The sequence below is a fragment of the Oncorhynchus keta genome, chromosome 22 (assembly GCF_023373465.1).
Source record: "Oncorhynchus keta strain PuntledgeMale-10-30-2019 chromosome 22, Oket_V2, whole genome shotgun sequence".
Classification (NCBI taxonomy): domain Eukaryota; kingdom Metazoa; phylum Chordata; class Actinopteri; order Salmoniformes; family Salmonidae; genus Oncorhynchus; species Oncorhynchus keta.
This window is the reverse complement of record NC_068442.1, coordinates 12,831,830-12,855,822: the sequence shown is the minus strand read 5'-3', so window position 1 is coordinate 12,855,822 and position 23,993 is coordinate 12,831,830. Positions and strand designations below refer to the sequence as shown.

General features: G+C 42.1%; 2 protein-coding genes across 11 annotated transcripts in view; both read left to right on the top strand.

Annotated features, from left to right (window-relative positions):
- LOC118401067 (homeodomain-interacting protein kinase 2) overlaps positions 1 to 9,613 on the top strand; it is a 106,960-nt gene extending 97,347 nt beyond the window's left edge. For 3 of the 9 annotated variants that reach the window (XM_052474807.1, XM_052474806.1, XM_052474805.1), the window contains exons 12-16: positions 1,274 to 1,612; positions 1,739 to 1,819; positions 2,119 to 2,390; positions 2,673 to 2,848; positions 2,960 to 9,613. In XM_052474807.1, coding sequence (XP_052330767.1) covers positions 1,274 to 1,612; positions 1,739 to 1,819; positions 2,119 to 2,390; positions 2,673 to 2,848; positions 2,960 to 3,463 — 1,372 coding nt within the window. In that variant the 3' untranslated portion in view covers positions 3,464 to 9,613. The remainder of the gene's footprint in view (positions 1 to 1,273; positions 1,613 to 1,738; positions 1,820 to 2,118; positions 2,391 to 2,672; positions 2,849 to 2,959) is intronic. The other 6 variants (XR_008075376.1, XM_052474810.1, XM_052474809.1 and 3 more) reach the window with 6 other exon arrangements.
- Positions 9,614 to 10,639: 1,026 nt separating this feature from the next.
- LOC118401066 (UPF0606 protein KIAA1549-like) overlaps positions 10,640 to 23,993 on the top strand; it is an 83,923-nt gene continuing 70,569 nt past the window's right edge. For both annotated transcript variants that reach the window (XM_035798267.2, XM_035798264.2), the window contains exons 1-2: positions 10,640 to 10,843; positions 12,219 to 12,505. In XM_035798267.2, the coding sequence (XP_035654160.2) occupies positions 12,373 to 12,505 (133 nt within the window). In that variant the 5' untranslated portion in view covers positions 10,640 to 10,843; positions 12,219 to 12,372. The remainder of the gene's footprint in view (positions 10,844 to 12,218; positions 12,506 to 23,993) is intronic.

The following is a 23,993-nucleotide window of genomic DNA, read 5'->3' as shown; positions in this document are numbered from 1 at the left end:
CACAACTAGGATATCCAACCCAACTAGGACCTCCAACACAACTAGGACCTACCAAACCACAACTAGGACCTCCTACACAACTAGGACCTCCTACACAACTAGGATCTCCTACACAACTAGGATCTCCTACACAACTAGGATATCCAACCCAACTAGGATCTCCTACACAACTAGGATCTCCTACACAACTCGTTTTCTCAACTAGGATCTTCTACACAACTAGGATCTCTTACACAACTAGGATATCCAACCCAACTAGGACCTCCTACACAACTAGGACCTCCAACACAACTAGGACCTCCAACACAACTAGGACCTCCAACACAACTAGGACCGCCTACACAACTAGGATCTCCTACACAACTCGTTTTCTCAACTAGGACCTCCTACACAACTAGGATCTCCTACACAACTAGGACCTCCTACACAATTAGGATCTCCTACATAACTAGGATCTCCTACACAACTAGGATCTCCTACACAACTTGTTTTCTCAACTAGGATCTCCTACACAACTAGGATCTCTTACACAACTAGGATCTCTTACACAACTAGGATCTCCTACACAACTAGGATCTCCTACACAACTAGGACCGCCTACACAACTAGGATCTCCTACACAACTCGTTTTCTCAACTAGGACCTCCTACACAACTAGGATCTCCTACACAACTAGGACCTCCTACACAACTAGGATCTCCTACACAACTAGGATCTCCTACACAACTAGGATCTCTTACACAACTAGGATCTCCTACACAACTAGGATCTCCTACACAACTAGGATCTCTTACACAACTAGGATCTCCAACACAACTAGGATCTCCTACACAACTCGTTTTCTCAACTAGGACCTCCTACACAACTAGGATCTCTAACACAACTAGGATCTCCTACATGACTCGTTTTCTCAACTAGGACCTCCTACACAACTAGGATCTCCTACACGACTCGTTTTCTCAACTAGGGTCTCTTTAGGTCTGAACACAAAACAGTCAGTGACTGGCCATCACCCGCAGTTGACCGATGCTGCTGACTTTCAACCTTCAACCAATCAGAACACAAGGACGCTTTCCCCATGCGAAGACGAAAGTGAAACTTAAGAAATTATAATATTCTGCTGACCCTTACCTGGCCAGTGTCTCAAGTATTGTTATTATGTCCATACACAGGACCTTTTACATGTGTAAGAAGTATATAGTATGTAGTATGTAGTATGTAGTAGTTGTTAACCTAATAATGGCTCATCCTTCTCTCCTCTCTCTCCTGGCAGGAACGTGTCTGCATACGAGGTGTCCTCCTCCCAGGCGGTACTGTCCCCACAGCGCTCCAAACGGGTGAAGGAAAACACCCCTCCACGCTGTGCTGTGCTCCAGAACCACGCCCCCTCCTCCAGCTCTGGCTGTGGACCCCCACAGGGTTGCGGAGGGTGGGGAGTGGGTGAAGCAGAGCAGGCTTCCAGCACCACCCAGGACCACCACCAGCACCACAACAGGCCGCGTCAGACCATCATCATCCCTGATACACCCAGCCCCGCTGTCAGTATAATCACCATCAGCAGTGACACAGACGAGGAGGATGATCACAAGCAGAGCAACACCAACCATACCAGGTACAAGTCAGCCATTTTGGGTCAGACATTACACATGTGCAGAGATCTGGGAGCCAGGGTTTAATACAAAACAGGAGGCCATGTTTAGTGTCATTACTGACAGACTTGGGTTTGATTTCGTTTCAGTTCCAGACAATTCCACCCGGCACAGCCAGAAGTTGACTGGCCACCCATCAGAGCCTGGTTCCTCTCTAGGTTTCTTCCTAGGTTCTGGCCTTTCTAGAGAGTTTTTCCTAGCCACCGTGCTTCTACATCTGCGTTTCTCGCTATTTGTGGATTCTGTTTAGCACTTTGTGACATCTGCTGATGTAAAAAGGGCTTTATATATATGTTTGATTGATTGAATTCTGTAATAAGATTGGACATGATTGGCATAAGGGCATTTATCAGTGAATTGATCTGAATTCACAAGTTATTATGGTATCGACACAAACATTGGTCAGTAGGTTAGTAGGCTGATGAGTACTATATGTAGCATTAAATAGAGTGCATCCTCCTCCTTGCAGCTTGTCCAAGCATAGGAAGAACGTCATCAGCTGTGTGACGGTACACGACTCCCCCGACTCGGACCTGTCCAGTAACAACAGTCCCTATGCCGTAGAGTCCAGGCTGGCCAACAACAACGGCTACCATGACTCCAAGACCACCTTGCTGGACAACTACAGCAACGGCAACAACCCCCGCACCATCATCATCCCCCCTCTGAAGAGCCAGTCCAGCGAGGTGCTGAGCGAGTGTGAGCGCCTGATGCCAGGTATCTACACAGATATCTACACAGGTACCTACACAGATACGCACACCCATGTAGACAAGGAGGGATGGTCGATACTCATCTAGAGTATAGGAAACACTATATACTGTAGAGATAGCTTTTTATTTGAGTTGAATATGGTCATTATTATCATTGTCGGTACTCCAGTTTACCCATTCACTAAGTCCCGCCCCATTGGTTACTGTTGCTACCTTGGTCAACAATTGGGTGTTTTGTGTTTGTATACTGTACTTGTGTTATTTTCTTGACTTGGATTGACCTCTTTACCTTGTCCCATTTACACTTCAGATGCAATGAATCATCAGAATTCGGCGTATAAGTTCAAAACCTCCAACGGCGTGGGCATGATGTCTGGCAACAACCACCTTTCGGGGGGTATGGCTTACCGACAGCAGCGCTCAGGGCCACACCCCTTCCAGCAGCAGCAGCCTCTCAATCTCAGCCAGGTATGGAGAGAGAGCCAAGTAAGAACCCATCTAAATGATCTTGTATCATTTACCGTGAAGGAAAGTTTGTCTCTGACAGACTAGAATTTGGATTGCACTGACTCCATCCTCGTGTCTCTCCCTCTCAAGGCCCAGCAGCACATGGTAGCTGAGAGGAACGGAGGCCACCGGCGCCAGCAGGCTTACATCACCCCAACCATCGCAGCCCAGGCCCCCTACTCCTTCCAGCACCACAACAGCCCCTCTCACACTGCCAACGTGCACACCCACCTGGCTGCCACCCACCTGTCTGCCACCCACCTGTCTGCCACCCACCTGCCCGGCCAGCCTCACCTTTACACCTACACCGCCGCGCCCGTCGCCCTGGGCTCCACGGGCACCGTGGCCCACCTGGTGGCAACTCAGGGCTCGGCCCGCCACACGGTCCAACACGCCACATACCACACACCGGGCATCGTCCACCAGGTGCCTGTCAGCATGGGGCACGGTGTGCTGCCCTCGCCCACCCTCCACCACAGCCAGTACCAGGCCCAGTTTACCCACCAGACGTACATCAGCGCCTCGCCTGCCTCCACTGTCTACACTGGATACCCACTGAGCCCCACCAAGGTGAACCAGTACCCTTACCTCTAGAGCCAAGCCAACACACTGGAGACCCAGAACCCCCCCCCCAACCCCAACCCCAGCACTACTGATGCTGCTCACCCCATGTCCTCCATCCCTATCCCTACTCCACGGACAGAGAGATAGAGAGACATGCATTCTTTATGAAACTGTCACATTTAACTTGAAGATATAACGACAGAGAGGAAAAGGGAAATTACACAGCTCCTCTAAGGGTAAGGAGGTGTGCATTTTTTTCTCCAAAAGGGCCAGTTTTGCTTTGTTTTCTCTCTTGGTTTTATTTTATTTTTCTCATTCTTTTACAGCAAGGTCTTCGTGACAGGCGTTTGAGAGAGATGGAGGGTTTCTGTTCTTCTAACACGGCTTTTTGTTTTGTCTTCTCCTCTTGAATTGGGGGTCCCTCTCTGGATGTTGGAATTCCCACTGTGAGAATTCCCATGAGGATTTGGGAATGAAGGTGAAATACGGAAACCTGCTGCTCTTCAAAGAATTTTAAAAAATAACGATGGCCTTGAACTGTCTTAAACATTTCCAAATCATTCAAGGTGTGGGAGAGAGAACGAAGCAACCTCCTTCTCCAACAGACAACCGGAGTCAGGAATCTTCTGGAAATATAACCAACGAAAGACAAAAAAAAACATTAAATGTATTTATAGCTATTTTCCCTTCGATTTTTCGTTCTCACCTTTTTGAGGAGACTTATGTTATAGGTATAGGAGTCTTAGCCGGGCCCTGTTTTTAGAATGTAGCAGTCTGCACCCAGATTCTTTTATCAAGAGCTTTTTCTGATACCAATAGAATTTATTTGTTTCTCTTTTTTCCAATGTGATTGCACAAAGTGGTTATAATAACATAGGCATGTACAACGTGATTATCTGTGTGTGCGTGTGCTACTGTCAGCCATGTGTGTGTAGTCCACCTCCTCTTGCACCTTTGTGCTATAATTCTCTGAATCCTCCGCAGTCTTAGGTTTGACCATTGTTCCCTTGTAGTGCCTTACAGATATAACGACACAGTTTATGTCGCTGGAACCTTGAGAGCCAACAGACTAGCTGGAACTGGTTCCTTGGTTTGACATGTTATTGTCGGGGCAGTTTTTGATTTCTCTTCCAGGTGTAGGCTTAGCCCCTAGCTCTGTTTCCTATCCTTATGACAGTATACTACAGAGGTCAGAGGTCAGAGTTCATATTTGCCTGACCTTTGGCTTTTTTGTTAAGTGTGCATGAGTTTAACTTGCTTAGGGTACTGAACCAAAGTTGTTAGATCAATCCTCGTCACGTTGTGTGCTGGGTATTAATGTTAATATGTGTACAGTACTAGCCTTTCTCACCGTGATATCCATACATACGATGGCTTAGGTTTGAGATGTCTTACTTTGTTTTTAAATCACACGAGGAATTGGTTCAGAGGAATGATAGAACAGAGAAGTATTAGCACAAGGATCCATTTTGGGGCAATGGAAAATGCAGAAATACAAGAATGTGAATGTCAAAAACATGTATGTGATGAGTTCAACATAGGGCGAGGGTGACAGAGTCCAGAGTTCGACAACAAAATAGCAAAAGCCCGATGGGAAGTTGTGGTTGCTATGGCTGAGATCCCGAGAAGGCCAGTGAGAGAGAGTCTGGTTGGTTGCATTGGGGAAGCAGAGTATTGAGGGCTGGTGAGAGGGGTTGCTGGGTAGGAGTCAGACCTGGACTCAAATAATATTTCAAATCTTACAAATACTTTGAACATTTGTTTTAGCCTGCCTGGATTGCCAGATGGGCTATGTTTGCAGTTTAGCAAGTATTACTTCCATTGCGCCAGGCAAACTCAGGCAAGCCCAGCTAAAGTGTTTGAAATGATTTCTAATAGTATTTAAACCCAGATCTGAGTAAGTGAGGGGCTACTAGAAAGATTTGGGTTGGGATGGGTAGGAACTGAGGATGGCAGAGTGGTAGTGTGGCATTCCTCATGTTAATTGGACTAAAAGAATTAGCATGTTGGCACTGAGCAGGTTGGTAGGAACAGTGGGTAGGAGTTACATTGGCTACATGGATGCACACCTAACTATGATACAAGTTGTTGTGTTGTTGTTGTCTTGCAAAGATAAATGGAAGTGATTTAGTCTTTTCTGCTCTGAGGGTTGTGTAGCACCTCTCAGCAGAGAGCGAGAGACTGGAACGGAACAGAAATGCTACAGTGTACACCTGGAAGGTCTTCCTATGAAATGGGCTTCATTTGTTAACACTATCTCTGTTTTGTCTTTGGAATGTGTTCACAGACACCTCACCACCAGAAAGGGATACCAGATATGTAGTAAGAGAACTGATTGGCCTATTGCTTCTATGTGTTTGCTACTCAATTTAACATCCGTTTCATTTGTCTTAGCCAATGATATATGAATAATCTCGCTGTTATATGTTATACTGTCCTCATTAAGTGGGCACATCAGAACTGCTTGTGGTTTTAGGAAGAGCCTTCCCCCTTATCCCTTCATATCATGCCATAGTACTTGCATTTGAAGTGATTGTTTTATTTTTATGTTACCATTGAACTTTTGAAATGGCTGTAGGTACAGTATATATTGTGTTATTTTACAGATAGTTGCAATCAAGTGTTTTGATGATTTGTTATTAGGCTCATTTCTATTTTGATTTGTAACTGGGAGTTGCTGTACGTTGATGTTAAGTATTCCTAGGAGGGTGTGTATACCTATGTAACGTGTTCAGGCACCGTTGACAATAATAAGGTTGTGAAGTTGATGATGATCCATTGGGGCCCTTATAGGTACTGTAGGTCATTTAGGCTTGAGTGGGTCAGACCCAGGTTTGCTCCTCAAACCAAACCTAAAACAACAGCATCTTGGTACTTCACCAATATGCCACCGCGCTCCCTCCAACCGGCTCCACCATGCAAGCCTTGGGTTCCTGGCAGTCAAAGATGTGGTGTAGAGATACCGTGCCGTAGGTATACATTGCTGGTTGCATCATTTTCTTTCTGTTCTGTGTTGTACCTTTGTTTGTACGTTTTTGTTCCTTTCCATAAGGCCTGTGGGCCTAAGCACACACATAAGAGAGATGCTTTTCCACGCGAGAGTTTGGCGCCTCCATAAAGGGGTAGACTACTGAAACATTCCACTGCAGAGAGAATCCGGCATCCATACTGCACACCCAACAGCCCCTATAGCTCTCTGTTCACTTGTCATTTGGGGACGTTTCTTTTTTTCCCACCAAAGAAATTCGACACGATGATGTACAGTACAAACACAAACAATCCCCAATGTGGTCTGGCAATAGCGTCTGCATTAAAGGTACATGTTTAGACCAGAAGTTATTGCCAGACCACATTGGGGATTGTTTGTGTTTGTACTGTACATCATCAACATGTCGAATTTCTTTGGTGGGAAAAACAAAAGTCCACAAATGACAAGTGAGATGTGCGCACATATAGTACTGTAGAAATACATACAGTCTGTGCACAACACACACATATGACTGATTAGAGTTGCCACAATATCTGCTTATGGTTGAGCTATTTTGAAGGAGTTTACTGTCAATTGCAGTCCACCATTCTCAAACATCTATGATTTGAACCATGTATTATTTGATATCTGTCACTTGTTTCCCCCTAAATGTAAAAATGGAATTCTTCGAATTGTTTTATATAAGTGTTTTTTTACGTTGTTAAAGTTGTATTTTAGCTTTATTAATGTTGTAAGCAAATGAATTTTTTAAAAACAAAAACATGTTATAAGTTAGTGTGCCATGGAATGACCTATAGAGTGAAATGAATAAAAAAATATATATCAATAATACCTTTAAAATAATGGTCACGAGCACAACATGAATGTAATATGTGACCTGCTTCATCTGAAATGCTTTAAATATTTCTGCTTGAGTGACCATTAGTTAAAGTAAACATTTGATTTCTACATTATTTGTTGCCATGCAAGATGCAATAAGTCTGTGATTCCAGCAAAAACAACTTGAGTTAGCATAAATTCATTTGAAAAAGTCAACATTTTTATTCCGATATGGGGTTTTCAAATATGATATATTCGATTTCATTCTATTTTTTTTCTCCATGTATAATCTAAATTTAGCAAATTACGAGAAGCCCTTTGAATCTTACGCTCAATTTTCTTTCAACGTACTTGCTATATTTTGAATGAGAACATGTATTTGAATGTGTAAAATATGTTAGTATCGTACTACTTTGTTTAACATGCGTTATGTGTTTTATTAAGGAAAATATTAATCAGAAATGCGAGCATCAACATAGATCCAGTGACCTTACAATTACCAAAATGTGCTTCTTTAGAGTGTCAAGAAATTCTTGTGGTAATGAAGTTGCTTTACTTTGAAACATTGTCTCTCCCCTGCTACTGTAGCCATTTCAATGTTAGAATACTGCCTTCCAAATAACTGAACGATATCATCAGAGCTTTAAGATGTGGTTTCAATGAAAGAGAGCTGTGTAAAGCGGCCTCTTTGTGAAGCCTGGTATTTTTACAGCTTTGTTCTTGAAATACTCTCGCTACACAAGAAGCGCTCAGCTTCCAACTTTTCCCACAGTGTGTTTGCGAGTACTCTTCCTGGAGTTTTGTTTGAAGTTAGTGCGAAACATTCCTGAAGACATGGCACACATTTCCAGTTAGTCCTCTCAGGCCAAACCCATCTGAAGTGACTGGAATCATTTTAACACCTTACTAGACAAGAATAATAATCTTACACCCACTACACTCCTTTGAAACGTTTTGCAATCATTTCATTGGAGCTTTGCATAGCACATTCTCCCAAAGAAGCAGGGAGGTGGGAGAAGTACTTATTTTAGGATGATTTAGGTTATATACATGATAGAAACTCCATAAACCAGTAACAACACATTCTTAAAGCCTTTCTGTATGAGAGTTGGTCTGTGTGTGTTTGTGTGTTTGTCAAGGGAATCACCTCCTTCATTGTTTTTTTCTTTGGTGATTCAGGCTGAATTGGTTAAGGGTTTGATGCTGTCTGTAATGGAATAGATTAAGTGTTATCATTTGGCCAGTTTTTGTACACATGTACTTGAGAACCAAAATGTATTTTATGATTTTTTTTTTTGAGGTCTCTTTTTTGATTATGGACTAACAGTTTGAAACAATTTGGTTGAGAACGTTTATTCTTTAGCTAGTTCTTTCCAGCTCAAATTGTAAATAAGCATTGTAGTAAAGTCCTTCAGAGGATGGGTTCTTGCCTAATGAATTCCTATAGATAAAGCCCAACACAAACCTTATTTCTCCACAGTTGACAGCGGTACAAGAGATGAGACGTAGCAGTAAAGCGCTGTAACTGTCATACTGTAGCCATTTTGCAGTCATCTTGATCATGATTTCGATTTTGTACTTGCACAATGAAATGGGTAAAAATCGACATTTTTCTACAAAGTCTCAAGACCTAAAAAGCATCAAACCCTGACCCCGTTGTGTGTCCATTGCTATATGGTTTGTTAATGATGTTCAAATCTCATAAGTTGTCGTTCAGGCTATTGTGTGCTGCAGTATTTCCTAGTATACTTCTTTGTTAATTGTCTCTCATTTACGTTTATCAGGGATTTTTTGAGAAGTGTTTGTTGACTCCTTGTTTCAATCTGTTCATGTATCGTTCTATCTACCCTGTTCCTTAGACTAATATTACTGAGTATGTTATGAGAATGGATATTTTACTGGCTTTATAGAATGTTTAAATATAATAATGAGAATAAGAAGAATGATTCATTAAACTCCTAACAAGTTGAGTAATTGGCTATTAAGCGCTTGTGTTACCATTTAAGATGTTGTGTGCTTCTCTTAATCATTTTCGTTGTAGAAAAATTGAGTGAATTTATAATAGGCTTCGAAAAACTAATGATAGCATTGTACATTTACAGGAGGATTTTAACCGACAACTTTGTCATAGAAAAAAAAAGTGATTTAAATTGTCCTCTTTACTAACTGTAGGGTGAAAAGGGGCTGGCGTTGTGGTGAACTATGTTCTAGCTTGTTATTCACTGTCACTTTTGATCATTTCTTCGGTCTCCGAGGTGAATCGAGTTATTCATGAGAATTTGTATGCTCACATATGCATATTGTATATGTGTAGAAATGTAATCACACTTTGTCTTGGATTTACATTAAACTGTTAAGTCACGGCACCAGTCTCCTGTGTCATAGCAGTATCATTATTTTTTAATCTGGTGTGTGTGTGTGTGTGGGGGGGGGGGGTTGTGATCAAATGTAATGCAATAGCAGATAGAAATACAGTTTATCAACGTGGCAAATTGATGGATGGTTTTGACAGACAAAAGGATGTGCACCTGAAGAAACCTGAAAGACGCCGCACTGAAGGTGAAGTCCAGTTAGTTGATGGTTGATGTTTCACTGCAATTGGAGTCAAATACATGAATGAATCACTCATTTCATCTGTTGATCTGTTTTATGCCAAATTACTCTTGTATTTTTTGTTGTGGGTACAATCAACTTTACCCTATAAACTCTATAATCCTAGAAAATATTTAACTAGCTCTGTAGATTTATTCAGTATCAGAGGTACAGTCAACCAGACTGAGATCAGTTGCAAATCAACCCTTGATGTAAATGTTCTACTGAACATTTTATGCCACTAGATGGCAACGATTAACCATATTTTATTGTTGTGCTACTTCATTATGGTCAAATCAGTTTTTTCCTCTATTTGCATATTTAACTCAAAGTGTTTAATAGTCTTGTCTATATTTGTTGACATGCGCTGTTTCTTATAAAATCACAATATCCCAGTCTATAAGTGGTCTGTCTATTGATTTTGCTAACAAATATTCGAGGTAGGGAAAATAATGTATTGTATACATTTACATTTGAGCAATTTAGCAGACGCCCTTACCTTCCCTGACAATGCTTTAAGGAAAATAAAAGGTCAACATTTTCTGTATGATGTAGTTCAGAATTGAATAATTCAGTCTGTCTGTCTACCCATTTCATTTGATCCCACGCATATCGCTCAAGGGCTTTGGGTGCGTCGCGACGTTGCTGTGAAACCACAGACGCCGACAGAGATGGACAACCCAACAGGACCACATGACCACTGAATTGGACAACCGAATGACCTATTTGAAGGACTGCCCCTGCAGCCAATGGCCGTGGGACTTGACAAAATAGACATCGAATATGGGTTCAGGGGGAGGAGTTATTGCAATCCTCATGACGAGTGGTCACTGTGAGAGCTAGAGATGTCTGAAGAAAACGGGAAGGGAAATTATATTTTTCCTTGATCTTTAACTAACTTGCTAGCTATTTCAAGTGGTATTTAGATAGCTATTCCGGTTTCATGTTATTGTTTTTATGGGTATGAAAACGTCCAGACAAAGAGAAACAGAACGTGAAGCTCCGTTTTGGTAAGAGGATGTGTGCTCTGCTATGTCAGTGATTGGGACGTAGTAAATGCATGGGATAGATGGGCACAGGATTCCGGTTATCTATTTCAACACCGAGCCCTACCAAGCTCGCTAGCTAAACTGTTTAAAACATGTCCATTGTTTGTTTCAGTTGTTGAATATTGACTCACGATTGTTAATGATAAAAACGAAGTATAACTTGTTTTATTTAATCATAAGATATTTCAAGTGGTATTTAGGAAACGGGTCTGGATAGGACGGAGGATAAGGAGACAACCACATGACGAGACAGCCAGCCAGGCAGCAGGCTAGCTAGCTAACGTTAGTAGTGAACGAGAATAATATCCCATTGAGACCCGTTAGGCATAGCCGAGGGAAGTAGTTTGTGGGTGGGGGTGCAGCGATTTTTGACTGGGAGAGCAGGAGGGGGAAAATCATGTAGTCTATATCAGTCTGCTAATACTGGACGAGTAAAGGCCCAGTGCACTACTTTTGTGACATTTTTCTTCATGGTAATGGAAAGTCAACAGGTACCCTAGATGGCCAGCCTATGTACACAAAAGTACATTGACATTAAGTGGTTTGTAAGAATGGTGAATTAATACTGCACAAAAAAAGTGGTTTTCCATGTTATTTGGTCAAGAAAAATATTTCATTCGATGTGGATGTTTTGTGTCTTTGCCCATAAATTTGCACATTTTGATGGACCGGGTTTTGTTCTTTCTGGATTCTATTAGAATGACAATAGCAGAGAAAGGGACAAGGGCAATAACTCTTACAATTCCAGCTGTTGAATCCAAGCAACTGAAATAGTAAATAAGAAGAATATTAGTATGTACTAGTGCTGCCAGTCAGACACACATATTCACAATTGTTATGTTACATTGTAACTGGTTTTGGCACGTGCAGGTAAATTCCCCCGCACTTTGCAATTTACTGTAGCTAATCACTATTTTGCATTTACATCACCTTTGCCAAGTACCTGGCCTGTTATTGCAGATGAGTGTCGTCTTAATAAGTTGCAAGTGCAAGTCCCCAATATAAAAACTTAACCGAGGAGAGAACAAAGGACATAACCAGGCAGCTGAACCCCCCTCCCCAGCCAGGGTTGACCTAACTAGCATGCCTGCGTCCAGCCTAGCACACCGTCAGGTCAGGGTCATTAAGATTGAGTGATTTTTTAGATAAACAGAACGTTTTAGCCTAATGTGTGTTGTCTTTCCGTATTGTGTGTGTTCATATTTTTTGGCCTGCATATTTATTGCCTGTATTCTTTGCTTTGTTATGTCCTCAGACTGGTAGATGGACTGACTTCTGTCTATGCTCACATAACGTATTGCATTTCTCTGACATAGTCGTTTCTTTTTGCACACAGCTTAATCACCCTTCTGTTACCAAAAGCAGATAATATGGGAGAAGGGGCACATTGAGGGAGCTCACACAAGCAAGACCTGCATTCTCAAGTTTGCGGTATATACTGGAATGATTATTCTCTTCATAAGTGGATAAAATGCCCTGACTTCCATGCAATGGAGGGTTTAAGCTTCTCTATGGGTTCAGTGGTGATTCCCAAGACCTTGCTGCGCATTCAAGGCTTTGGTGCAGCGGTCCTGGGGCTGATCGTGTTGGTTACGATGATCACAGCAGCTTCACCTGCAGCAGGTAAGCAGGCACACCTCTCACAGACAGCATTTACCACCAATTTGTACTGCGTTGATGTCATGTAACAAACCTATACAGTCATGATGTAACAACCATGGACCAATAAGACATTTCAATGGGTTTTGAAGGTCATATGAGGATGGCAAGTCAATCTTAACTATAGGGAGCCATCTACTGTGTGTTATTACACACATAGCATGTTACTTTTCATTAGTATGCAAAGTTATATTAATGTTTGATAACTTCACATAGTATGGGCAAGTAGCCTATGCCTGGTAACAGACAGATGTCAAATCAACAGGCGGGAAATGCTATGGAATACTAAGTGAAAATGTCAGTGTATTAACCCTTAGTTGAATAACCTTTAATTGTATTTGCCATATTGATAATAGCCTATTCACAGTTGGTGAAATATCACATTTACATTGCATTCAGAAATTATTCAGACCCCTTGACTTTTTCTAAATTTTGTTACGTTACAGCCTTATTCTAAAATGTATTAAATCATTTTTTCCCCTTATCAATCTACACACAATACCAAAGCAAAAATGACAAAGCAAAAAATTGGTTTTTAGAAATATTTGCAAATGTATTACAAATAAACACGGACCCTTTACTCAATACTTTGTGGAGCCACCTTTGGCAGAGATTACAGCCTCGTGTCTTCTTGGGTATGGCGCTACAAGCTTGGCACACCTGTATTCTTCTCTGCAGGTCCTCTCAAGCTCTGTGAGGTTGATTGGGGAGTGTCGCTGCACAGCTCTTTTCAGGTCGCTCCAGAGATGTTCGATTGGGTTCAAGTCTGGGATCTCGCTGGTTCACTCGAGAACAATGAGAGACTTGTCCAGAAGCCACTGCGTTGTCTTGGCTGTGTGCTTAGGGTCATTGTCCTGTTGGAAGATGAACCTTTGTCCCAGTCTGAGCACTCTGGAGCAAGTTTTCATCAAAGATCTCTCGGTACTTTGCTCCGTTCATCTTTCCCTTGATCCTGACTAATCTCACAGATGCTGCCGCTGGAAAACATCCCCACGGCATGATGCTGCCACCACCATGCTTCACCGTAGGGATGGTGCCAGGTTTCCTCCAGATGTGAAGCTTGGCATGAAGGCCAAAGAGTTCAATTTTGGTTTCATCAGACCAGAGAATCTTGTTTCTCATGGTCTGAGAGTCTTTAGGTTCCTTTTGGCAAATTCCAAGCGGGCTGTCGTGCATTTTACTGAGGAATGGCTTCCGTCTGACCACTCTACCATAAAGGCCTGATTGGTGGAGTGCTGCAGAGATGATTGTCCTTCTGGAAGGTTCTCCCATCTCTACAGAGGAACTCTGGAGCTCTGTCAGAGTGACCATCAGGTTCTTGGTCACCTCCCCGACCAAGGCCCTTCTCCCCCAATTGCTCAGTTTGTCTAGGCAGCCAGCTCTAGGAAGAGTCTTGGTAGTTTCAAACTTCTTCCATTTAAGAATGATGGTGGCCACTGTGTTTTTGGGGACTTTCAATGCTGCATAATTGTTTCGGTACCCTTCCGCAGATCTGTGCCTCGGCACAATCCTGTCTCAGAGCTCTACGGACAATTCCTTCAACCTCATTGTTTGGTTTTTGTTATGACATGCGCTGTCAACTGTGGGACCAATAATAGACAGGTGTGTGTCTTTCCAAATCATGTCCAATCAATGTAATTTAACACAGGTGGACTCCAATCAAGTTGTAGAAACATCAAGGATGATCAATGGAAACAGGATGCACCTGAGCTCAATTTCATAGTAAATACTTGTATAAATAGGAATTATATATATTTTTTTAATTGTCATGGGCTACACACAGTAAATTCATGAGGGAAAAAAATAATTTCATCCATTTTAGAATAAGGCTGTAACGTAACAAAATGTGGAAAGAGTAAATGGGTCTGAATACTTTCTGAAAGCACTGAAACAGAAAAGCAATTGTGAACATGGGGACATTGTTCTGATTGTGCTGAGTAACAAGAGGAGTAGGACACGGCCACTTCTGTTTGGAGTCACATTATGGTCTGAATCAGGCAGTTGCATTCTTAAGTGGGTGTCACACACAAGAGTCATTCAGAGATAGATAGTGCACACTCATATTTTAATGGCGCTATTGTCAATGCCTAACAAAAAGAGTGACAGGCATGTTACTGGCCTGTGTGGCTTGACTCACTCTTCTATATTGCCCCTTGTTCATAATTTATCTATATGTAGTCTAATACAATATTGTCACTATTTGTAATTACAGTATTACTGTACAGGTATGAGAACATTGAATGATGTCCTTGGCAAAGTAGCCTATTGCCTGATCTTAAAGCTGCAATATGTAACTTTTTGGGCGGCCCAACCAAATGCACATAAAAATGTGTGTTATAGATCTGTCATTCTCATTGAAAGCAAGTCTAAGAAGGGGTAGATATGTTCTATGTACGCCATTTCTATGCTTCTCATTCCTAATGTACATTTTTGTGTCTTTTACTTTCGATTTTGTACACCAGCTGAAAATTAAGCAAACTTTTAGAATTCTAGCAACCAGGAAATGGCGGAGACATTTCTTCATAGTGCATCCTTAAACCTGAATTGGTGCAAACAGAAATTGGGCCATGGGGAATTATATGTCTGTCGGCTGAAGGTGCACATTGAAATGCCTGTCTTTGTGTTTATCTAATGGACCTAGGCAAGTAGCTGTTATTCTTGGCGAATTCTGTCAGATGTAAATACAACAGAATTCCTAGCATTTTCTTTGAAATGAAGAATAATTGCATCCCTAATGTGAAAAATAGGGAGTAGGTCTAAGCTATTGGCTCGTAACTGAGCTTTAAAGGCTTACGCTCAGGACTTTGTTCTATTTGTTCTGTTGAAAGTGTCAGTCCATAAATCAGGAAAATCTATAGCACTCAAATGAAGTCCAGCCAACTCCTCCTGAAAGATTTCTCATATTTTAATCTGCACTTCGGTTAACTGGATGTATGCACAATGTACTGTAGTCTACGGCATATCACGCTAGCTTTTACTCAGGTGACTAATGGCAGGCTTGCCTTTTGTATGAGAGGCAGTTTTTGTAACCACTAATAGGGAATTAGACGAATATGAAATCGACTAGAGGGTGTTGCTATTCCCCACCACTGTACCCAATACCCACACAGGGTTTTACAGCCCTGTGTGCTATTAGTTTTGCTGCTATAGTTTTGAAGAAGACACTCAAGACAATATGCTACGTAGCCTAGATGTGAATGGGTAAGTTTTATTTTTTATTTTACCTTTATTTAACTAGGCAAGTCAGTTAAGAACAAATTCTTATTTTCATTGACGGCCTAGGAACAGTGGGTTTGTACCTTGTCAGCTCGGGGATTTGAACTTGCAACTTTATTAGTCCAACGCTCTAACCACTAGACTACCCTAAGCTTATCCTTATCTGCACCTTGTTGTGGCTTGTTGGATGTTGATTGCTAGGTTATTAACACTAATGTATTTCATCTTATGCTCTGATGATAATGATGCCTACAGTTGTTTATTGCTTAGGCTGCCTTCTCTTTGTGTACACTCTTAGGAAAAAAAGGGTCTATCTAGAACCTATAAGGGTTCTTCGGCTGTCCCCATAGGAGAACCCTTTTTGGTTCCAGGTAGAACCCTTTTGGTTCTAGTAGAACCTTTTTGGGTTCCATGTAGAACCCTTTCCAAAAAAGGGTCCAAAAAAGGTTCCACCCGGAACCAAAAAAGGTTATCCTATGGGGACAGCCGAGGGAACCCTTTTTTCTAAGAGTGTAGCTAGACTAGGGCTGTGGCGCTCACAACATTTTGTCATCTGGTGATTGTCAAGCAAATAACTGTTGGTCTCATTGTAATTGACCATTAATTAACAAACACATTTAGCATCTCCTGGCTTCCACACACAGCCTACAAACCACTGATGCAGACCTTTGGAACATCTACATTTTTAAAAGTCTAATAAATCCATGTAATGTAGCCTACACCTTCACAATAAATCCATTATTTATTTTAGACAGGTCTAAAGAAGCATGATATGAAGAGAATGTAGTCTATTTCAGGAAGAACATCCTCTGAGTTGTCCTTATGTTAGGTCCTGATCTGGCTATGCCATATGGCTGTGGGCTACACTAGTTCATTTAGCAGAGAAGATTTGCTTAGAATTCTGTTGCATTATTTTACATTATTTTATAGTATGAAGAAAACAATTGAACATAAAATAGAAAGGATATTTTCCCAAAACGATTTAAGGGAGTGCACACATGCGGCTTTTCTGTGTTGAGCGGTTAATTAACAAATAAATAGGTATTCCTATATGCTTCGTTTAGAGTTATTAATGTAACTTTAGTCATTGTACCAATATTGGGCTATATGCTTATATTTTTTAATACATTGTAAGGCTGCATTTTGCGACTCTAATGATGCTTTGAAAAAAGTTGCTTGAAAGGCATGACCTCTGCTTTGTTTTTTTGCGCAGTCTGTACACACTTCATCAGTCTGTCATTCACAATTTGACAAGCACTTGATAATGCCTCTAATCTCCTGGTGGCATCCCCTTTGTGTGGCCGTAATGCACCCTAAAATACATGTCTTTTACACCCAGTGGCCATTGTGCCCTTGGCCCGGAGTGCTGCTTTGTGCCCTTCTCCCTGAGTGCTGCGTGCTTCGAAGCACCTCTCAGGGACGCAACTGCATGGTGCATATTGAAGATATTGGAAGAACTGTCCACTTTTCGTCAGCCAACTAGATGAGTAGGCCTAACAAACAGCGAAAGCACTAGCCTATGCCAATCTATAGTCTGGGACAGTTGTGGGATGCGATAGATCCCAAGTGAATACAACCACCAGCATAAAAAAACTGTTTTACGCAATGTGGCAGACGCAACAGATGAGAACGTTTAGCTTAAAATGTCTTCATATTATAAGCGCAGCAATGCACACGCAGCAGTAGGCTATAAGCGTGAATGTTGCATTAGTGGAAAACACCATTATCAAAAGTGACCACAAATGTGATTATGCATGTAATGCTTTTATTATAAAAGGTGCATTTTTATGGTGAAAATGATCTTCCCCAAACTTGAAACTCACACGCTGCTTATGTATGTATAGCAGTTAGGCTCTACACCCCTTGTAAAGAGGATTCATGTGCTTAATTTTAAGAAGTTATGTGGCCACTTTAGTTGTAATACAAACCTTATCAAAACATATAGGCCCATGGGCTAGGCTACATGATGTGTGTGGGACTATGTTTTTTTTTTTAAAGCAGGGGAAAAGGCATCGTTTCTTGCCTTACTCTGGGCATCATTCACAAGTGATAATATATCATTCACAAGTGATAGGCTAATTGTCACCCATCAGACTATTCTTGATTTAATCTTGTCTTTACATATGCTAAATAATATATGTGTGAAATGAGTTTTGATTTAGAATGGACCGTTATCATGCACCTGTCAGGAACAGGGGCAGGTGGAAAAAAATGACATGTCATCTATGCACTTAAATAGAGAATGGAGGACGCTTTTCCCAACTAGACTATACTCCTGTTGTAAAGAGAAGCAATGTGCTTAATATTAGGAAGGTTGAGAAATAAATATAGTAGACCTAGAAAGCTGATGGGATCCTCCTCTTATTAAGAAAGCCATCACTCTTGTTTTCTCGCGCAATTGCATAGCCGATTACATTTGCATCGATGTCTGTGATTAAATGGACAATAGAGTGCTGAGTACCAGGCAGTTAGCAAGTTTGGTAGGCTACCAATGACCATCCGCAGCATCAGCGCTAGGAGAAGCCTGATACCGGGACTAAACGGTCAGGTTGAATTTGATTGCCTTCATGACTCGGGACCGCAGGTGTGGCGGTAATACGGTCACCGTAACAGCCCCAGGCTAGACTAATAGCCTACATGAGTTAGGCTATAGCCGAGCAGGAACGGGGGGTTTTGAAGACGCAATGATGGAGAAGACTGCAGCTAGCACACAATAATCAGAAGTGCGCTTTTTAAGAAGACTGATTTCGGTAGCTTATATGGTTGTCATATCACTGCTCATAACTTCTGATTTCAAAGCAATGAGGTTATCCTATCCACAATGACTTGATTTGGCATCATTCATGCTAACTTGCAGTTTATTTGATATGAAAGCGATGTCATTTCAAGATCAAAATCGTAATGGATTAGTTTTTCCCCCAGGCTTCAACAATGACAGCTCTTCTGAATTCTCTGATCCTATTTTAGGGTTGCTCTGGCTTTGTTGAATGGTTCTATTTTTATACCTACTGTGCCATGAAATGTCTACAATGCATTATTGATATTCCATTTAGACCTACTCTTAGTAGCTTGTTCTTGGTCTTGCCTTGATGCTATGATGCGAATAGTCTTTTACTTTATTTAGTGGACTGTATGACAAGTATTTTTTTGTTGAGTGTTTGCACAGCTTTTCGTGCTAACAAAAAGCTAATTAAGAACCACTACCCTGGAGTTGCTGGAGCTTCTCATTCGTAGTTACGTGGGTTTGTTAAAGTTGGCCCGTGGCATAACTCAGAGGGTTGGATTGGGGTCACTTAACGAAAAGAACAGAATCATCGTTATTTTGTCCTATTTTGCTTGTGCGCTCACAATATCAGCAGCAACATCAAGACCGAACCAAGAATAGATAGGCTACTATTTTTGTAACTTGTCAGCCCTTGATCAATGTTGGGGCTCAGACGGTCTTTGCTGAGTAGGCCTACCTGCCTATTTAGGAAATTAATTTAGCAGATTTGAACACAGTTCCTCTGTATTTCACTGAATGCCAAACCTTTGGCAAACCATTGTCTTCTGATGAGTGATGTGACTCCACCACAGTGGATTTAGTGGATCCAGGGGCACCGCCTGCATGGTGGTGTGATTTACATAGTGTGGACAGAGGGTTTGTTTGATGCTGGTACTCCTAATAAAGAGCGGATTCAGAGACGAGGGTTGGCATGGTCCCTTAGTAAAAGCTTGACTTTTAAACCAATTTCCTGTCGTGAGGACAAAGAGAGAAAGGACCCAATCCTTCCATTTAAATGGCTGTTTACTCTGGGCTACTTTATAGATCATGTCCTGAGCTCCCCTCCTCTCCATCTATCATGTGCCATGAAAAAGGCTTTTTAAAGAGCTGTCAAAAACTAATGAAACTATGGTAATAGGATTTAATTTGGAATGCCTGAGGGAAGCCTCCCCCCCAGGAAATCAGGAATTATAAAATTGTATTCCTTTTCATTGAGCTCTAATCATGGCCACACTTCCCCGGCCATTGGCCAGTCACAACAACTCACTTATTTTTCAACTGTTTAACTAATAGCAGTTTGAACCATTAAACACCTGTTAAACATAACTGTTCACTGGCAGACAGAGGGGTATCCTATTCCCCCTGCCTCCCATTGTAGTAGTGTTGGACTGGGATGAGAGAGAGAGACTGTAGTGAGAGTGTTGAGGATGGTCCGACGACAATGTTTAGCCTAAAAAAGTTATCCCGGGACACAGAGAAAGAGCTGTTGGGGAAAGGGCTAAGAATTGGATGAATCCAAAAGATTCCCAACATAGCCTAGTCAGTAGGGCCCATGTTCACGTGAGCTTTGCCCAGTGCTGGTTATGATCTCCTATTAGTGCTGCCTACTCTTGTTCTGCACAATCAGGCATTTGAATCGCTGTGAAAAGTTCAGTACAGTCAGTAGGCAGCAAGCAGGCATGGCAGGGGCAGCTCATGCCCCCCTGTAGAGATGAGCCGCATCCACAGTAGCCTACGTGCACTGCTGTGCGCACGTCTGGGAAACCGGAATGGTTGTTACATCGCCAAACATTTTGCAAGCAGCTCAATCAGATTACCAAAAGACAATCCTTTTATAATACCTCCCTAACAATCGACAAGCGCTCACCCGTGCCTCGTTTTGATTGCTTTGTAGGCATGAAATTGTTCTACGCTACCAAAGTATGTAGGTGCCTACCATGCTGTGTTAGAACTACAGTAGAGGCAATGCTACAGTGTTTGTCTCGCCTGCTTGACGTCCACGAGGCCCTCAGAAACATTCCCATCTGCTCTAAAGAGGTTATCAGAGGTGTGAAGAGATGGGAGGTCTTTAGAATCCAGATGTGCCTCAGTGTCTGTAGACGTGTCCCATAGCCCAGATATAGCCCATATATAGCTAGTTCCTGCCTGCAGATAAGAGGACCCCGACTCTAGCTGATAACTCTGATAACTGACTCTGGCCCTCTGGATCTCTGCAGATGATGCAGGCCCAGGCTTATTCCCACGAGGGGTTGAAATTACATCGGCGGAAGAAGGGATTGTGCTGTGCAGAGAGAGATTCATCAAAGTGGCTTCCTCTCCTGCTGGAAGTGAGTTGTAGGATGAGAGAGGCTGGTTTTATAATCTAGGCCCGTGGAGGGAAATGAATATGTGTGTATATCCTCGTTCGTTTGATGATTTCAGCAAGCCCACCACTTTACACTTAGGATCTGCAAGGCTTGGCTGGAGCAAGGCTTCGCTAGGGCTGGGATGATTCCCCTTGGCAGGGAGAGCAGAGAACCACTGCATGTGCATATTTATCACCAATGGCTTGGACTGCCTTTAGACAAAGGAAAGCTCTGGTCTGCATTTCTTTGCCTGTGTTCTGAATGTAACTCTCTTTGCGTGGCCTTCTGAAAATTAACATTGTAAGAGGGGGCCTTGGTCTTTGAGTCTGATGTAGAAGGTAGGGCCCTATCAAATCTGTTCCGTTTAGTTTTCTCCCAAATTCAGTTTTTCCATAGAAAAACAACTCAATTGGATGTTGTAAGTCCACAACAATGCTTTAACCACATCAGGACTACACATCAAATACATTTAATTTTTTGGGTGTCGTTTCCCTTTAAGTCAACTGTTCACCAGCCAGAGACCATTGTTTGGTTAGCAATGTTTCTTTAGCGCTCGTGTAGTTTGCAAAAACATATGGCCACTGGATTGATGCATATAATTGTGATATCATTCTTTCGGGTAGGCATAGATTACTTTGTAGGTAGAATTGAATTGAGATTGTTTTTGGGGAAGCCTTTCCATTTACCAGTCATTACATTAGCATCATCGCTAACGGCTACACAAAGTGGTAAACAAACGTGCATACACAGACAGGACCATTCCTGTGCCGTTACCTCGTCAGAAAGCTGAAGGACAATACGAATCATTTTGTTTATGTTTTATGTTTACATACAGCTTTACTCATTTCATATTATATACTGTATTCTGTTCTACTGTGTTTTAGTCAATGCCACTCCGACATTGCTCTTCCTAATATTTATATGTTTCTTAATTCCATTCTTTTACTTTTAGATTTATGTGTATTGTCGTGAATAATTTTTTTGTAGTGTTGGAGCTAAATCTGCTACATATGTGTATGTGACCAATAAAAATGTATTTGATTTGATAATCTTGTGCAAATTAATGATTAAAAAAAAAATGTATATATTAAATGAAGGCATTTCTAAGTTCAACACATGTAGTTGCTTTCCTACTAAGTTCAATACATTTGTTAACATAGTTGAATTCAGTTTTAATATCTGGATTCCGCGATGCAGATTCTATAGGGCCCTAAGAGGGCTATATCCACAATGGTAGAACTATTAGCTTTATGGTGGCCCACAGTAATATCATATGCATAGGCTATTTACTCACCCATCACTATTATCATAAAGTAAAGACATGGTTGAATGATCCTTCAAGACAGTAACATGCAGCATTGCTATTACCCTAACTCCTAAACGAGCTTACCTCAGCCAGTACTTAGCTAGGCTAGTTGTTTCAGTTTACCGTGCCACTGACATATTTGACGTTACTGTAATCTGTGTTCTTGGTAGGGAGGAAGAATATTTAAACTCTTCTTCCGTCAGGGGCTACGCCCTCTGGGATTGGCAGAGCAGCACTACTATAAATAAGTCTTTCTTATCATGCCCGCTGCTTTGCTTTCCACTTGACTGGCTCCTGCTTGGCTGTAGGTGGGGCCTTAATTGAGAAGCAGTGGTAACAGTGACAACTTGAATCACATCGTCCAAGAGTCTGGCACTTGGAAGTAGAAGCAGTAGTGAGCGAAGGAGCCCCTGGAATCTTCTGCCTTCTCCCCAGCGGCTGATGGGGCCCACAGATGTACATCACCATCGTATTCAGATCACCATTATATTCACATCGTCATCGTAATCAGATCACCAGTGTATTCATATCGACATCGTATTCAGATCGACACCGTATTCAGATCGACATCGTATTCATATCGACATCGTATTCAGATCGACATCGTATTCAGATCGACATCGTATTCAGATCACCATCGTATTCAGATCGCCATCGTATTCAGATCACCAGTGTATTCATATCGACATCGTATTCAGATCGACACCGTATTCAGATCGACATCGTATTCAGATCGACACCGTATTCAGATCGACATCGTATTCAGATCGCCATCGTATTCAGATCGCCATCGTATTCAGATCGCCATCGTATTCAGATCGCCATCGTATTCAGATCGCCATCGTATTCAGATCGCCATCGTATTCAGATCGCCATCGTATTCAGATCGCCATCGTATTCAGATCGCCATCGTATTCAGATCGCCATCGTATTCAGATCGCCATCGCATTCAGATCGACACCGTATTCAGATCGACACCGTATTCAGATCGCCATCGTATTCAGATCGCCATCGTATTCAGATCGCCATCGTATTCAGATCGCCATCGCATTCAGATCGCCATCGCATTCAGATCGCCATCGTATTCAGATCGCCATCGTATTCAGATCGCCATCGCATTCAGATCGCCACCGCATTCAGATCGCCATCGTATTCAGATCGCCATCGTATTCAGATCGCCATCGTATTCAGATCGCCATCGCATTCAGATCGCCATCGCATTCAGATCGCCATCGTATTCAGATCGCCATCGTATTCAGATCGCCATCGTATTCAGATCGCCATCGTATTCAGATCGCCATCGCATTCAGATCGCCATCGTATTCAGATCGCCATCGTATTCAGATCGCCATCGTATTCAGATCGCCATCGCATTCAGATCGACACCGCATTCAGATCGCCACCGTATTCAGATCGCCATCGTATTCAGATCGCCATCGTATTCAGATCGCCATCGCATTCAGATCGCCATCGCATTCAGATCGCCATTGCATTCAGATCGCCATCGTATTCAGATCGCCATCGTATTCAGATCGCCATCGTATTCAGCGGACTCATTGTGTACCGTCGCCGCTGAAAGACTCCGTAGATTCAGCAGCAGCAGTGCCTCTTTGAATTAGGCATTAATGAAGTGGCTTTGATGATGAAATCACCATACTGAGTAGTCTACTCCAGATTCATTTTCCCTCTGGTGTTATCATTTTACAGCCACACAGTGTAGGTCAGCTCCCTCAGACTTCTTCATATCAGTTTTCTGCCCACTGGAAACATTGTCTCCCCCCCCCCAAACAGACAGTTAAAGTGACAGTGAACTGACCTTGA